This window comes from Vicia villosa, linkage group LG4, assembly GCF_029867415.1.
Source record: "Vicia villosa cultivar HV-30 ecotype Madison, WI linkage group LG4, Vvil1.0, whole genome shotgun sequence".
Taxonomy (NCBI): Eukaryota; Viridiplantae; Streptophyta; class Magnoliopsida; order Fabales; family Fabaceae; genus Vicia; species Vicia villosa.
This window is the reverse complement of record NC_081183.1, coordinates 98568607-98587076: the sequence shown is the minus strand read 5'-3', so window position 1 is coordinate 98587076 and position 18470 is coordinate 98568607. Positions and strand designations below refer to the sequence as shown.

The following is an 18470-nucleotide window of genomic DNA, read 5'->3' as shown; positions in this document are numbered from 1 at the left end:
TCCTCCAGAGAAGATTTTCTTAATTACAAATGGTCCCTCATAGGTGGGAGTCCACTTGCCCCTAGGGTCACCTTGTGGTAGGATAATCCTTTTTATGACTAAGTCACCAGCCTGATAAACTTGTTGTTTGACTCTTTTATTGAATGCCTTGATCATACGCTTCTGGTACAATTGTCCATGACAAACAGCCCCAAGCCTCTTCTCGTCAATCAGGTTTATCTGATCTAGTCGAGTCTGAATCCATTCGTCTTCGTTTAGCTCGGCCTCTTTCATGATCCTTAAGGATGGAATTTGAACTTCAATCGGTAACACAGCTTCCATACCGTAGACTAATGAGAACGGGGTTGCCCCAGTTGATGTACGTGCGGAGGTACGGTAACCATGGAGAGCAAATGGTAACATTTCGTGCCAATCCTTGTAAGTCACAGTCATCTTCTGTACAATCTTCTTGATATTCTTGTTGGCAGCCTCCACAGCGCCATTCATCTTTGGCCTATAGGGAGATGAGTTGTGATGCTTGATATTGAACTGCGTGCAGAGCTCAGTAATCATCTTGTTATTCAAATTGGTACCATTATCAGTGATAATCCTCTCGGGGATGCCATACCGACAGATGAGGTTATGTTTAATGAATCGAGCCACCACGTTCTTGGTCACGGAAGCAAAGGAAGCAGCCTCTACCCATTTGGTGAAGTAGTCAATGGCTACTAGGATGAAACGGTGTCCATTAGAAGCAGTAGGTTTAATTTTTCCGATCATATCAATGCCCCACATTGCAAAAGGCCAAGGAGCAGTTAGAACGTTTAGGGGAACAGGAGGCACATGTGCTTTGTCGGCGTATATCTGACACTAGTGGCAAGTTCTTGAATGTTGGTGACAGTCAGTTTCCATAGTGGACCAATAGTAACCCGCTCTCAGAATCTTTTTAGCCATAGTATGTCCACTAGAATGGGTTCCAAAGGTACCATCGTGCATGTCTTCCATGATTTCTTCAGCTTCCTTCTTATTCACACAACGAAGCAAAGTTGAATCATGATTGCACTTGTATAAGGTCTCGTTGCTCAGAAAAAACTTGGATGCGAATCTTCTTAAGAACTTTCTGTCGTTGATAGACGCCCCTTCAGGATATTCTTGAGTCTCGAGGTATCTTTTTACTTCGTGAAACCATGGTTTCTCTTCAACCTCATTAGTAACTATCTCGTAACAGTGTGCCGGTTCATCATATCTTTCAATAATAACTATAGGAGCCTCGTTGTCCCATCTGACTTTGAACATGGATGACATAGTAGCTAACGCGTCTGCCAGTTGGTTCTCTTCTCGGGGAATATGTTCAAAAGTAATCTCTTCGAAGTGTGGAATTAAAGATAACACCAAATCTTTATAAGGCATGAGATTAGGATGCTTCGTGTCCCAATCTCCTTTGATCTGACTGATTACTAGGGCTGAATCCTCATATACTTCCAAGAATTTGATTCTTAGGTCGATAGCAGCTCTGAGTCCCAAGATACACGCTTCATACTCAGCCATGTTGTTGGTACAATCGAAACATAGCCTTGCTGTGAACGGGGTGTGTCCACCTGCTGGATAGATAATTACAGCACCGATACCATTGCCAAGTGCATTTGAAGCTCCATCGAAAACCATGGTCCATCGGGATCCTGGTTCAGGTCCTTCATCCGGGCCCGGTTGTTCATAATCGGTAACAAGCATAACATCTTCATCTGGAAATTCAAAGTTCATAGATTGATAGTCGTCTACAGCTTGTTGGGCCAAATGATCTGCAACTACACTTCCTTTGATTGCTTTCTGTGTTGTATATTGGATGTCATATTCTGTTAGTATCATCTGCCATCTTGCTATTCATCCAGAGAGAGCGGGTTTTTCGAACACATATTTGATAGGATCCATTCTAGAAATCAATAAAGTGGTATGGTTCAACATATACTGTCTCAGTCGGCGAGCAGCCCAAGCCAAAGCACAGCAAGTTTTCTCGAGCAGTGAGTATCTTGTTTCACAGTCGGTAAACTTTTTGCTAAGGTAGTATATTGCATGCTCTTTTCGACCAGACTCGTCATGTTGCCCCAGTACGCACCCCATCGAATTCTCTAATACTGTTAAGTACATAATTAGAGGCCTTCCTTCAACAGGTGGCATCATGATCGGAGGTTCTTGCAGGTACTTCTTTATTTTGTCGAAGGCTTCTTGACATTGGTCATTCCATTCCACTACTTGATCTTTCCTCAGTAACTTGAAGATTGGCTCACAAGTAGCTGTCAGATGTGAGATAAATCTAGCAATGTAATTCAGACGTCCCAAGAATCCCCTAACTTCTTTCTCGCTTCGTGGCGCAGGCATCTCTTGTATAGCTTTCACCTTTGCAGGATCGACTTCAATACCTTTACTACTAACTACAAAACCCAGCAACTTACCAGACCTTACACCAAAGGTACATTTGTTCGGATTCAGTCTCAGCTTGTACTTCTTTAACCTATCAAACAACTTCTGTAGATAGACCAGATGTTCTTCTTAAGTATTGGACTTTGCGATCATATCGTCAACATAGACCTCTATTTCTTTATGGATCATGTCATGGAATAGGGCTACCATCGCACGTTGGTATGTTGCCCCAGCGTTCTTCAACCCAAATGGCATGACCTTGTAACAGAAGGTGCCCCAAGGCGTGGTGAAGGTTGTTTTTTCCATATCTTCAGGTGCCATCTTGATCTGATTGTTGTTAGAACAAGATTTGTTCTGATCAATTATCTTAGTTTTGATGATAACAATAATATGAATTTTGCTTAAGATAATATGGTACTCTAATCCAATGCAATTTCCTTTTCAGGAAATATATAAAGAGTATGCATAATTCAGCGCTCAGAAGCTTTGTCTCAAATGGTTCAGCATGCAACATCAGAACATGGTCTGGCAAGACATCAGAAGATGGTCGAAGCAGAATCAGAACATGGATCTATGGAAGCATCAGAAGAACAAGAGAACAGAAGCACTGAAGTTCTGATGGTATCACGCTCAGAAGCACTTCAAGGTCAGAAGATCAGAAGATGCTTTGCACCAAGCTGTTTGACTCTGATAATAATCAAACGCTGTATTTACAAACATCAGATCAGAAGAAAGTACAAGTGGCAGGCTACGCTGACTGACAAAAGGAACGTTAGAAGCTATTAAAGGCAACGTCAGTAGACACAGCGTGAACAAGGCTCGAGGTAGTTGACAAAAGCGTATAACATTAAATGCGATGCTGTACGGAACACGCAAAGCATTAAATGCACTCAACGGTCATCTTCTCAAACGCCTATATATATGAAGTTCTGATGAGAAGCAAGGTTAACGATTCTGGAACAAAATAACTCATATTAACTTGCTGAAACTCTGTTCAAATCAAAACTCAGAATCTTCATCTTCATCAAAGCTCACTACATTGCTGTTGTAATATATTAGTGAGATTAAGCTTAAACGTTAAGAGAAATATCACAGTTTGTGATTATAGCTTTTAAGAAGCATTGTAATACTCTTAGAAAGATTACATTAAGTTGTAAGTAACTAGAGTGATCGTGTTGATCAGAATACTCTAGGAAGTCTTAGCTTGTGTCTAAGCAGTTGTAATTAGAGTGATCACGTGGTGGTCAGGATACTCTAAGAAAGTCTTAGCTTGTGTCTAAGCAGTTGTTCCTGGAGTGATCAGGTTGTGATCAAGATACTCTAGAAGACTTAGTTGCGGACTAAGTGGAAAACCATTGTAATCCGTGCGATTAGTGGATTAAATCCTCAGTTGAGGTAAATCATCTCTGCGGGGGTGGACTGGAGTAGTTTAGTTAACAACGAACCAGGATAAAAATAACTGTGCAATTTATTTTTATCTGTCAAGTTTTTAAAGCTACACTTATTCAAACCCCCCCTTTCTAAGTGTTTTTCTATCCTTCAATTGGTATCAGAGCCTGGTTCAAAGGTGCAAGCACTTAACCGTGTTTAGAAAAGATTCAGGAAGAGAAAAACGCTTCAGTTAAAAGATGGCTGGTGAATCTCAAGCAAATCCAACTCCATCTACATCTGGCTCTGCTGAGCAATACAACGGTAACAATGGTTATACTAGACCACCAGTATTTGATGGTGAAAACTTTGAATACTGGAAAGATAAACTGGAAAGTTACTTTCTTGGTCTAGATGGTGATCTATGGGATCTTCTGATGGATGGTTACAAACATCCAGTAAATGCCAGAGGCGTAAAGCTGACAAGGCAAGAAATGAATGATGATCAGAAAAAGCTTTTCAGAAATCATCATAAATGCAGAACTGTTTTGCTGAATGCTATCTCTCATGCTGAGTATGAGAAGATATCTAACAGGGAAACGGCCTATGACATATATGAGTCCTTGAAAATGACTCATGAAGGAAATGCTCAAGTCAAGGAGACTAAAGCTCTAGCTTTAATCCAGAAGTATGAAGCCTTCAAGATGGAGGATGATGAAGACATTGAAAAGATGTTTTCAAGATTTCAAACTTTGACTGCTGGATTGAGAGTTCTTGACAAAGGCTACACCAAGGCTGATCATGTAAAGAAGATCATCAGAAGTTTGCCCAGAAGATGGGGCCCAATGGTGACTGCATTCAAGATTGCAAAGAATCTGAATGAAGTTTCTTTGGAAGAACTTATCAGTGCCTTGAGAAGTCATGAAATAGAGCTGGACGCAAATGAGCCTCAAAAGAAAGGTAAGTCTATTGCATTAAAATCTAATATCAAGAAATGCACTAACGCTTTTCAGGCTAGAGAAGAAGATCCTGAAGAATCAGAATCTGAAGAAGAAGATGAACTGTCCTTGATCTCCAGAAGGCTAAATCAACTCTGGAAGACCAAGCAAAGGAAGTTCAGAGGCTTCAGAAGTTCAAAGAAATTTGAACGTGGAGAATCTTCTGATGACAGAAGATCTGACAAGAAGAAGGCTGTCTGCTATGAGTGCAATGAGCCTGGACATTACAAGAATGAGTGTCCGAAACTTCAGAAGGAGAATCCCAAGAAGAAGTTTCATAAGAAGAAAGGTCTTATGGCAACCTGGGATGAGTCAGAAGATGATTCAGACTCTGAAGATGAGCAGGCTAACTGTGCGCTGATGGCGACAGAAGATGACGGATCAGAATCTACATCAGAATCAGATTCTGAAGAGGTATTTTCTGAACTTACTAGAGATGAGTTAGTTTCCAGTCTAACAGAACTTCTAGAATACAAGTCTCAGATTAGTCTCAAATACAAAAAGCTGAGAAAGCTATTTGAATTTGAAACTAAGAAGCTTGAGTTGGAAAATTCTGAATTAAAAGAAAAACTTTTAAAATTATCCAATAATGTTGGATCTCCTTCTGATTCAGAAAAATCCTCTCCTAGTTTAAACCATATTCTGAAAGAATATGATTTAAGTTTCAGGAAGTTCTTATCTAGAAGTATTGGCAGAAGTCAGCTAGCTTCTATGATATATGCTGTGTCTGGAAACAAAAGAGTTGGCATTGGCTATGAGGGTGAAATCCCATACAAGCTTGAATCTGTGGATGATATGAAAATATCATACAAGCCTCTATATAACCAATTTAAATTTGGCCACTCCCATGATATTAGGCACACATCACATGCACAAAGCTTTCACGTTACACACACTAAGAAGCATGTGACACAACCTAGGAAATATCATGAAACTCACATTAAGAATTATCATGTTGTTCCTCCTATTGCTTACAATGTTAAACCCAAGTTCAATCAGAACTTGAGAAAAACTAACAAGAAAGGACCCAAGAAAATGTGGGTACCTAAGGATAAGATTATTCCTATTGCAAATATCCTTGGCTGCAAAAAGAACAAAGCACAACATGTCATGGTACCTGGACTCTGGATGCTCACGACACATGACAGGAAGAAGGTCTATGTTCCAAGACCTGGTGCTTAAGTCTGGAGGAGAAGTCAAGTTTGGAGGAGATCAGAAGGGCAAGATAATTGGCTCTGGAACTATAAAGTCTGGTAACTCTCCTTCCATTTCAAATGTACTTCTTGTAGAAGGATTAACACATAACCTCTTATCTATCAGTCAATTGAGTGACAATGGTTATGATATAATCTTTAATCAAAAGTCTTGCAAGGCTGTAAATCAGAAGGATGGCTCAATCCTATTTACTGGCAAGAGGAAGAACAACATTTATAAGACAGATCTGCAAGATCTTATGAGTCAGAAGGTGACTTGTCTTATGTCTGTTTCTGAAGAGCAGTGGGTCTGGCACAGAAGATTAGGTCATGCTAGTTTGAGAAAGATCTCTCAGATTAACAAACTGGATCTGGTCAGAGGACTCCCTAATCTGAAATTCAAATCAGATGCGCTTTGTGAAGCATGTCAGAAGGGCAAGTTCTCCAAACCTGCATTCAAGTCCAAGAATGTTGTTTCTACCTCAAGGCCATTAGAACTCTTGCACATTGATCTGTTTGGCCCTGTCAAAACAGCATCTGTCAGAGGGAAGAAATATGGATTAGTTATCGTAGATGATTATAGCCGCTGGACTTGGGTAAAATTCTTGAAACACAAGGATGAGACTCATTCAGTGTTCTTTGATTTCTGCATTCAGATTCAATCTGAAAAAGAGTGTAAAATCATAAAGGTTAGAAGTGATCATGGTGGTGAATTTTAGAATAGATCCTTTGAAGAATTCTTCAAAGAAAATGGTATTGCCCATGATTTCTCTTGTCCTAGAACTCCACAGCAAAATGGAGTTGTAGAACGAAAGAATAGGACTCTGCAAGAAATGGCCAGAACCATGATCAATGAAACCAATATGGCTAAGCATTTCTGGGCAGAAGCAATAAACACTGCATGCTATATTCAGAATAGAATCTCTATCAGACCTATTCTAAATAAGACTCCTTATGAATTGTGGAAGAATAAAAAGCCCAACATTTCATATTTCCATCCTTTTGGATGTGTATGCTTTATTCTGAACACTAAAGATCATCTTGGTAAGTTTGATTCCAAAGCACAAAAATGTTTCCTTCTTGGATATTCTGAACGCTCAAAAGGCTACAGAGTATACAATACTGAAACATTGATTGTAGAAGAATCAATCAATATCAGGTTTGATGATAAGCTTGGTTCTGAAAAACCAAAGCAGTTTGATAATTTTGCAGATTGTGATATTGATATATCAGAAGTTGCTGAGCCAAGAAGCAACGCATCAGAAGCAGAGCTTCTCAGAAGCAAAGAATCTGAAGATCAAGTATCAGCTTCTCTGGAGGATCTAAGCATTTCTGAAGAACCATCTGTCAGAAGATCATCCAGACTCATCTCTGGTCATTCAGAAGATGTCATTCTTGGAAAGAAGGATGACCCAATCAGAACAAGAGCATTCCTTAAGAACAATGCAGATTGTCAATTAGGTCTTGTATCTTTGATCGAGCCAACTTCTGTTGATCATGCTCTAGAAGATCCAGACTGGATAATTGCTATGCAAGAAGAACTGAATCAGTTTACAAGGAATGATGTTTGGGATCTTGTTCCTAGACCAGATGGATTCAATATAATTGGTACAAAGTGGGTCTTCAGAAACAAGCTCAGTGAGAAAGGTGAAGTGGTAAGGAACAAAGCCAGACTGGTGGCTCAGGGTTATAGTCAGCAAGAAGGGATTGACTATACAGAAACCTTTGCACCAGTGGCCAGGTTAGAATCTATTCGTCTATTAATTTCATTTGCCACTCAACATAACATCACTCTCTATCAGATGGATGTTAAGAGTGCCTTCTTAAATGGTTATATAGATGAAGAAGTTTATGTCCATCGACCTCCTGGTTTTGAAGACTCTATGTCTTCTAATCATGTTTTTAAACTTAAGAAATCATTGTATGGATTGAAACAGGCTCCCAGAGCTTGGTATGAACGCTTAAGTTCTTTCCTTCTGGATAATGGTTTCACTAGAGGAAAAGTGGACACTACTCTCTTTTGTAAAACCTTTAAAAGGGATATTTTAATTTGTCAAATATATGTAGATGATATTATTTTTGGAACATCTAATGCTACACTTGGAAAGGAGTTTGCTGAGTTTATGCAGGCTGAGTTTGAAATGAGCATGATGGGAGAACTCAAGTATTTCCTTGGAATACAAATAAATCAAACATCAGAAGGAACGTATGTTCACCAAACCAAGTATGTGAAGGAACTTCTGAAGAAGTTTAATCTTCTAGACTGCAAAGAAGCCAAAACTCCTATGCATCCAACATGCATCCTAGGTAAGGATGAGGTAAGTAAGAAGGTAGATCAGAAGTTATACAGAGGTATGATTGGATCTCTTCTATATCTGACTGCTTCTAGACCTGACATTCTGTTCAGTGTTTGTTTGTGTGCTAGATTCCAATCAGATCCTAGAGAATCTCATTTAACTGCTGTTAAGAGAAGAGTCAGCTGGAAGATTATCAGATATTTGAGAGTAACATTCCTATATTCTGTGATAATACTTCTGCCATATGTTTATCTAAGAATCCTATTCTTCATTCAAAAGCTAAACATATCGAGATTAAACATCATTTCATAAGGGACTATGTTCAGAAGGGTGTTCTATCTTTAAACTTTGTGGATACAGACCATCAATGGGCTGATATCTTTACAAAACCCCTGGCTGAAGATAGGTTTAAGTTCATTCTGAAGAACATCAGTATGGATTTATGCCCAGAATGAGAAGATGAGAAGTTCTTATGTATGAGTATCTTCTGAAATGAAAGTGGATTATTTTTTTTAATCAGAAGTTCTGATTGAAATCAATTAGAAATTATGATTCAGTTATTACTAACGTTTCATTGTCTAAGTTGATTCAGAACCTCTTTTAAAGCAAAACAGCTGTAACATTTTATCTCGGGATGGTAAACCTGTCTTTACTGTTCATGGATAAGCGCGCGTGCAGTTGAAGGGACGCCGACCATAGGTAACTGTGCAAGTCACCTCATTTGTCTTTATTATCTCTCCTCATGTCACGTAACATTAAATGCTATTCATCATTCGTTTCATTTTATTTTCTTTCCTTGTTAAACATCTCTCATGTAATCCTTTTTAATTATCAATGAAAACTTTCCTTGTTTTACATTCCAGTGTTGTTATTTGTCGTTTTATACATCTGAATCTTTTAGAATATTCTTTTTGATGTTATGACAAAAAGGGGGAGAAGATAAATGATAAATGATTTGATTAATCTATCAGTTGCTGGGTAAAACTCCCACACATTTACTAACAAGAACTGCAAGTTCTATATGGGTTAAGTGTTTTGCAGGTATAAAGAAGTGAAGAAAATCTTCAAAGCAAACACAAGAAGCAAAACCATAAGAAGCGTTATTCTGTAAAAAGAATAAGCTTATGGAAACTGAAGCAAGCTGAGTGCTGTCAAGCTTCAGAATCAGAAGCACTGAGAATAGAATTTGATCCAAAATTTGTCTATTTGCTTTGACAAAATTCTATTTGCTCTGATACATTTTATGTTCTGACTCGTTCATGCTGACTTTTGTCGTTTAGTTTTTGTTCTGTAACATTTCAGGATGTAGAGATGCTCTGATGATGCTCTGGTACATTCAACAATGTTCTGATACAAATCTAGCATGAAGTGATGTTGGAAGAAATTCAAAGCTCTGAAGCTATCCGAGGGAAGCAGAAATCAGAAGCTGTGAATGTTCTAAAGATCCAGAAAACTCAATGTTCTGAAGCTGTCCTAAATGGAAGCAGAAATCAGAAGCTGTGAATGTTCTGAAGATCAAAGAAATTCAAGTTCTGAAGCTGTCCTAGATGGAAGCAGGAATCAGAAGCTGGGAATGTTCTGAAGATCAAAGAAATTCAAGTTCTGAAGCTGTCCTGAATGGAAGCAGGAATCAGAAGCTGTGAGTGTTCTAGGGATCTAAAGAAATTCAAGTTCTGAAACTGTCCAATGGAAGCAGAAGTCAGAAGCTATGAATTCTCTGAAGACAGAAGCTTATGTGATCGTCTCTACCGAAATAATCAGGGAAGTCTTTTATTAAAGTTCTTCGAGTATTTATTTCAGGGGGAGATTATTTATCTCAGGGGGAGATTGTTAATCTCAGGGGGAGACATATTCACATGCTTATGCTATAGCTGTGTAATTTGTCTTTTGCCGTCTGTTCTTTCTGATCGCAAATTCATATCATTTATATATGTTTTTGTCATCATCAAAAAGGGGGAGATTGTTAGAACAAGATTTGTTCTGATCAATTATCTTAGTTTTGATGATAACAATAATATGAATTTTGCTTAAGATAATATGGTACTCTAATCCAATGCAATTTCCTTTTCAGGAAATATATAAAGAGTATGCATAATTCAGCGCTCAGAAGCTTTGTCTTAAATGGTTCAGCATGCAACATCAGAACATGGTCTGGCAAGACATCAGAAGATGGTCGAAGCAGAATCAGAACATGGATCTATGGAAGCATCAGAAGAACAAGAGAACAGAAGCACTGAAGTTCTGATGGTATCACGCTCAGAAGCACTTCAAGGTCAGAAGATCAGAAGATGCTTTGCACCAAGCTGTTTGACTCTGATAATAATCAAACGTTGTATTTACAAACATCAGATCAGAAGAAAGTACAAGTGGCAGGCTACGCTGACTGACAAAAGGAACGTTAGAAGCTATTAAAGGCAACGTCAGTAGACACAGCGTGAACAAGGCTCGAGGTAGTTGACAAAAGCGTATAACATTAAATGCGATGCTGTACGGAACACGCAAAGCATTAAATGCACTCAACGGTCATCTTCTCAAACGCCTATATATATGAAGTTCTGATGAGATGCAAGGTTAACGATTCTGGAACAAAACAACTCATATTAACTTGCTGAAACTCTGTTCAAATCAAAACTCAGAATCTTCATCTTCATCAAAGCTCACTACATTGCTGTTGTAATATATTAGTGAGATTAAGCTTAAACGTTAAGAGAAATATCACAGTTTGTGATTATAGCTTTTAAGAAGCATTGTAATACTCTTAGAAAGATTACATTAAGTTGTAAGTAACTAGAGTGATCGTGTTGATCAGAATACTCTAGGAAGTCTTAGCTTGTGTCTAAGCAGTTGTAATTAGAGTGATCACGTGGTGGTCAGGATACTCTAAGAAAGTCTTAGCTTGTGTCTAAGCAGTTGTTCCTGGAGTGATCAGGTTGTGATCAGGATACTCTAGAAGACTTAGTTGCGGACTAAGTGGAAAACCATTGTAATCCGTGCGATTAGTGGATTAAATCCTCAGTTGAGGTAAATCATCTCTGCGGGGGTGGACTGGAGTAGTTTAGTTAACAACGAACCAGGATAAAAATAACTGTGCAATTTATTTTTATCTGTCAAGTTTTTAAAGCTACACTTATTCAAACCCCCCCTTTCTAAGTGTTTTTCTATCCTTCAATTGTAACCTGAGAAACCATCCATGAAAGAAAACACTTTGCATTGCGCAGTAATATCAACCAGAATATCGATATGTGGTAGTGGGAAATCATCTTTAGGACTTGCTCGATTCAAATCTCTGTAGTCTACACACATTCTGACCTTTCCATCCTTCTTGGGTACGGGTACGATGTTGGCAATCCATGGTGGATAGCTTACTACTTTCAGGAATCCGGCATTGAATTGTTTCTCGACCTCATCTTTGATTTTCTGAGCCATGTCAGGCCTGCTTCTTCGTAGCTTCTGTTTAACCAGAGGGCTGTTTTCTTTGATAGGTAGACGATGAACCACAATATCAGTATCGAGCCCAGGCATATCTTCGTAGGACCAAGCAAAGATCTCAACATTGTCTCGTAACATCTGGATCAGTCTTTGTTTGACAATATTCTCTAAATCAGCCCCTATCTTGATCTCTTTCTTTTCTTTGTCAGTACCTATGTTCACAACCTCAATTGGCTCTTCGTGCGGCTGTATAGCCTTCTCTTCTTGCTCTAGTAGTCTGGCAAGTTCTCTGGGCACTTCGCAACCTTCCTCACTTTCATCCTCAGCTTGGTAGATCGGATTTTCAAAGTCATATTTAGCAATAGCAGAATCGTTATCAATAGGATCCAGAGTGGATATGGATCTGCAGTGTATTATGTGGGTGTGTGTGAGAAAACATAGCAGTAAAAGGTAAAGAAAAATAAAAGCAAACACACAATTTGAATACGAAACGTCCAATGCTTTATTGAATGAAAATATGCCTATGAAATGACAAGCCCTTACAAATGGACCAATGTGTCTCGGGCAAGACACATGGCTTTAGAGTTTATTGTTTAGTGAAGTACAGAATTTTAAATTTTGGAAATTGAAAAGGAAAGCAGGAAAATAAACTAAGAACGGCGATTACTCCTGATTATAGGAGATAGAAACAATGTCTTCAGTCTTCCAGTTGTCCAGCCCTTTGTCTGAAATAGGGAAGATCCACTTGTCCAGGTTGTGATTATCTTCGTCTTCTTCGATAGCATTAACTCCCTTACTGATGAAGTAACGCTTCAATTCTTCTGAACGAGGAGGTTGTCCTCCCTTTTGATCCTTAGCAGTGCAGCCTAAACCCCATTTGTTGGACTTGTATGGAAAATCAGGTAATTGCCCCCAGATAGTGCAACCACCTTCTTCTACCACGGCCCTAGCGTCTTTCAGAGAAGCCATTGTAGGAATAACCCCAGTAACTTTAGGAGGAGTGTAAACATGTTTAGTCTCGGGAACCACTTGAGGGACCCATTCGTGTGCTATGTGGGGAGATTCAAATGCTTCTCCAGTGAATTCAAGATACTTGGTCTCATCTACGAAGCTCACCACATATTCATCCTTACCATATACAGTGACAATCTTGCCTTTCATTGGGTATCTCAATTTCTGATGGAGAGTTCAAGTCACGGCATTTGCCTTATGTATCCAAGGACGTCCGAGCAAACAGGAATAGGCGGGACGAATATCCATCACGTAGAACACGGTATTGAAGGTTTGGGAGCCTACTCTGATTGGGAGCTCAACTTCGCCATAAACTGTACTCATGGTGCCATCGTAAGCCTTTACTATCACATTACTAGATTTCAGCTCGATTCCATCAACTTTGAGTTTGTCCAACACTACTTTGGGTAGCACATTTAGAGAGGAGCCATCATCAACCAGTACATGAGCCAGGGTAGTACCACCACATTCAATGGATATATGCAGCGCCTTATTATGATCCTTCCCACTAGGACTCAGATCAGCATCAGAGAACCCTAGATAGTTATCTGTCGTCAGGTTTGCAATACAATTCTCGAGTTGAGTGACAGAAATCTCTTGTGGCACATGGGCAGCCTCTAGAAACTTCATCATAGCTTTGGCATGAGTTTTGGAACAACTTAGGAGTGACAACATAGAGATCTTAGAAGGAGTATGCCCCATTTGTTCAATAACGTCATAATCACTTTTGCGAATGATCTTCAGGAACTCATTTGTTTCTTCAGGTAGTGGATTTTCAGTGACAGACTCAGGTTCATGTAACAGTCCTTTACCACGATCATTAGCATTCGGGGTAATCGCAACAGCAGGTGAAGCATTGCTCGGAGAGATCTCTGGAGAAAATACCCTTCCACTTCTTGTTACTTTACTAGTCCCAGCAATATTAACCACATCAGGGTTGGCATCTTCAGAAACTTTATCAGATTCAAGCTCTTGCTTAACTCCTTGAACATAGACCTCAGCACCATAATTCCAAGGGACAGCTTTATCAGAAGAGTATGGCATCGGACCAGGTTGAGTGATAATGATCGGAGCCACACGGGGTTCAGCAGAAATCTTGAACGGAGCCTTGGTGGGGATCTTCAAAGGGACCTTGGAAATGACAGATACATCTTCGAACTTCAAACCACGGGAGAAACCTTCGCACAACTCTTCAATGGAAGGGGTCTTCTCAAACCTAATGGTGCCACGATCCATCCAGCCTTGGATACCTCTTTTCAGATTCTCACAACCCTCGGGTATGAGTTCACAATAATAACAGTTAGGGTCGCAACCTGGAAATAAACCAGATCGCAACAGCTTTCTCTTGATATCAGGGAGTGGAGTTGACAGATCTCTTACGTCATAGACATGGATTGTGTCCATGATAGCATTAACAGTATTGTCATGCTTTGGCATAGGAGCAGTGATGACATTAGGAGTTTTTGGGGCGTCGAACTCGATCTCGCCAGCTTCTATCATGTCTTGGACTTTGTTTTTCAGGGCCCAACAGTTATCTGTATGATGTACGGTAGCATTAGAATGGTAGGCGCAGGTAGCCTTGGAATCATAAGCTGGACTAGTGGTGTTGACAAACTTCGAAGGATCCTTCAGGGTGACCAGCTCAGCTTTTAGTAGATGTTGCAAGGCTTGAGATAAAGGCATGTTGATCGGGGTGAATCGTCTCCTTGGTCGATCAGTTTTGCGTTGATAATATTGTCTGGGAGCTTGTTGAGATGTTGGAGTAGAGATGAGGACAGCTCCAACAGATTGATTATGATCATTCTTATCACGGCCCTTCTGACTGTGAACAGCATTAGACTCGTTCCTTCCCTGATATGGTTTCTTCGCAGTACCAGAAGATGAGCCTACTTGAATCTTCCCACTTCGGATACCATTCTCCACACGTTCTCCAGTCAAGATAAGATCAGTAAACCCTGATGAAGAACTACCCAGCAAGTGACTATAAAACGGCCCAGTTAGCGTACCCATGAACATGTCTACCAATTCCCTATCAGTCAAGGAAGGTTGGACCCTCCCAGCTAGATCTCTCCACTTTTGGGCATACTCCTTGAAACTTTCCTTAGATCCCATAGACATGCTTTGTAGCTGCATGCGAGTTGGCGCGAGATCAGAGTTGTATTGGTATTTTTAATAGAAAGCAACAACCAAATCTTCCTAGGTGCGGATGTTGATACTTTCGAGTTGATAGTACCATTCAAGCTGAGTTCCAGATAAGCTTTCCTGAAAGAAATGGATCCAGAGCCTCTTGTCAGCAGTATGAGGCTGAATCTTCCTCACATAAGACCTTAAGTGCATCTTGGGACAGGATGCCCCATCATACTTAGCAAAAGCAGGAGTTTTAAATTTTGGGGGAATGATGACCCCAGGAACAAGCCCTAGTTCTTCAAAGTCCAACCCAGGCACCTTCTGAATTTCCACATTCCTCAGACGCTCTTCTAGTAGCCTATATTTTTCATCATCATAAGGCTCATCTTGAGGATACTCATCTTCCTCTTCTTCCTCTTCCTCAGAACCTACATGGCTTCCCTGATTGTTCTTGACACTGATGTCGTCTCTTTCTCCTTCCTCTTCTTCATCTTTAGGGATTTCAGCTTCGTCGGCCCTCTTGGGACGACTTTTGAACCTTCTCCCCATGTTGATCACCCCTTTGGGCTTCTTGGTCTTCTTATCCTTCTTAGTCAGAAGGGTTTTCAACTCATCTTGCCCCTTAGCCAAGGTCAGGATCAGAGCTTGGAATTCAGTGTTTTGAGCTTGTAAGTCCTTAACTGATTGTTCGAGATTCATGATGCTGAAATAAACAGCAAAAGGATGAGGTGTTTTGCTTTTATGAAAACCTGTAATGTGATGTTTATGAATGAATGATTATGCATATGCAATGTTTTCAAGGAATTAAAAGTACTTTTAACACACATTAAAAGAAAGAAAAAGAAAACACATTATTTATTAATTAGCATAAAAACTCATAATGTCATAACTCTTTAGTTACATCAAATTGAAAAAAGAAAATAGATAATAATAAATAAAAGCCTAAACTCCAGGATTCTTGTCTTCTTGACGATGCCTCCTTTACAGAACTCTGACTTCTTCTTTGTGTGCCTTGATCATTTCTTCTCTTTCTTGAACGAGCCTAGAAATTTCATTTTCCCATGAGTTAATTTGATCTGGGGAAACAAAATCTTCAATTTTCCATTTACGAGAAAAATAGTCAAGTAAAGTCTCTCGCTCTTTAGCATCTTGTGTCAACACCTCCTTTTCAGCTTCAACCTTTCGTAAACGTCTCTCAAAGTCATCCCTTTCCCTCTTCAGTTGGTTAACGGTTGCAACAAGATCTTCGTTTGGAGTAAGGACATATGGCTCAAACGTGACTGGGACAGCAGGAGGAGCTATCCTTGGTACTATGGGTGTATCAGAAGGGTAAGGCATCCCAAAATCCATAACTCGATCATAAACCCATTGGAAATATGGGTCCCATGGCATGTAATTTCTTCTTCCAATATCTTTTGCACCAACTTTCTTTACGTTCGACCAGGCTTTGATGAAGAGATCTCTTTTCTTTAACTTGTCTGAATCATAGCTAAAGTATTCTGAACTGAGATATAAGGAGCGAGGTTTATCCTTCAAAGCGAAACCAAATTGATGTCGAGCTAGAATAGGATTATATGTTATTCCCCCACGAATAACAAGAAGAGGTATATTAGGGAATTCTCCACAACTATCAAATAACAAACTTCCTTCAAACTTCTTTTGGTACCAGATGATGTCGTCAAAAGAAAGCTTCATATTTCTTTGAGCCCAAGTTAATCCTTCTTCATTCTTTCTTACGGAGAGAAGTAAGTGCGAAATAAACCACTTATACAAAAGAGGAGCACATCCTAGGACACAACCTTTCGTTTTTGATACTCGGAAATGAATAGAATGTAACAAATCGCACAGCAAAGTAGGAACCGGATTCTTGCTAAGGAAGATATTGACAGCAGCCACGTCCACTATCTTGTCATAATGGAAAAACAAGACTTGTCCATAAATTAAAAGAGACAACACAGCTTCCAAGGCATCCATACTTGAAGCTTTAGCAAAAATCTCCGCTTTTTCATAGAGGAAATCAAGGGGTAATCCAGAATACTCTTTCTTACTAATCCAAACTTTCTCAATCTCTAATCTTGGCAAGTGTAGGGCAGCAGCGATGACTTCCCACTTAGGCTCTTCTTCTTTACCAGTATACGGAATTTGATTAAGCACAGGGAGTCCCAGCAAGTAGGAGAATTCTTCCAAGGATGGTACTAACTGAAAATCTCTATAAGTGAAGCAATGTAGTAACGGATCATAGAATTGAACCATGGTGTTGAGAAGGACTTCATCCACATTAGTTCGTACCAAGCTTATAAGTGTGTTGAGAGAATCACTGAATTTGAGAGAACCAGAGATGTTGTCACAGAAATCCTTCAATGGTGTAGGTACTTTCTTGAAATTGAGGAAGAACGGTTTACGACCTTTGGTTTCCATCTTTTAAACAACCTACAAAACTATATATGGTTAAAAAATCCCCAATTCCTTGAAATGGGTTAGTCATGCCATGGATGAATGATGCATGTATGCATGATGCACAAACACAAATAAGTCACACAAATCACACAATTTGGCTTAAGGCTTGCATGGAGTCTGATTAGGTGTCCTTCCCAAGGGCATTTCTATGGATAAGGAGATTTCAGCAACGGGTTCTACCAAGTGACCCAGAATTGTCAGCCCTCCTAAAGCACCCTCGAACATGATACATACATACCATGCAATGATACTTTGAGAAAGAACCTATCTGAGCTGTAGTATCGGGTAGCGCCTATGCTCTCAACATACATCAAGAGTAGTCCCCCCACTACGTTCCTAAAAGTCAGGATGGGTTAAAGGTAACTAAAGGTCCTTAAGCTCAGACTCACCCACAGACATCGGCACGAACCTCCCTCATACAAGAGAAGCAAGCAAACACCCATGGAGGCCTAACTTAAGCGTGAACTCTCATATTGACCAATCCTCCACATACATGAAGGAGGTCGCCATGACTATGCCACTTCCTATCTTAGATGTACTTGAATCCGGGAATAGGATTCGTCCTTCAATTTTCCCAAAACAGCCCTGAAAAATAAAACAAGCAAAACAAACAATAGAAAACATTTAAAGTGAATCCTAAATTTTTAAGGTAACCCCTCTTTTATCGAAATTAATCCCCAACAGAGTCGCCAGTTCTGTAATACGCTGAACTGACTTTTTTATAATCGAGATGTCGCGGTTAAGCAGGAGTCGCCACCGACTTTTATTTTATCCAAACAAATTCGGAAAGGCAAAAAGAAACAGAAGAAAAACCTTTTTAAAGAAATCTAAGTTCGGGGGGTAATTTATGCAAAGGGAATGTGTAAGGCACCCTTTGCATCCATGGTTTTCCATGGGCTCTTAATTGCTTTGCTTGCTCGTTTGTCTTTAGAAAAAGTAGATGAAAGAAAAAAAGTGGACTTTAGCTCGTAAATGAGCGTAGCCAGTTTTTTGAAGAATTGTGAGAAAGAATATGAAAATTGAGCATTGCAAGGCAATTAGGGGCAATTACCTTAAACTTAGATGATATGTCTCTTTTTAGACTTTCAGAATGAAAGGATCTATCCTTGCAATAAGAGGGAAGGGAAGCCTTTCGTTTGGAGGTTGAAGGGTCGTCGAGTTATCGTTCGCCCAAAGACTGACCCATGCCATAG

General features: G+C 39.6%; 1 protein-coding gene across 1 annotated transcript; it reads right to left on the bottom strand.

Moving 5' to 3' along the window:
• Positions 1 to 15801: 15801 nt before the first annotated feature.
• LOC131597561 (uncharacterized) lies at positions 15802 to 17238 on the bottom strand. The gene is made up of 3 exons (XM_058870252.1): positions 17110 to 17238; positions 16667 to 17019; positions 15802 to 16552 (listed from the first exon to the last, which is right to left on the bottom strand). The coding sequence occupies exons 1-3, from the start codon at positions 17236 to 17238 to the stop codon at positions 15802 to 15804; spliced, it is 1233 nt and encodes a 410-aa protein (XP_058726235.1).
• Between the last annotated feature and the right edge of the window lie 1232 nt (positions 17239 to 18470).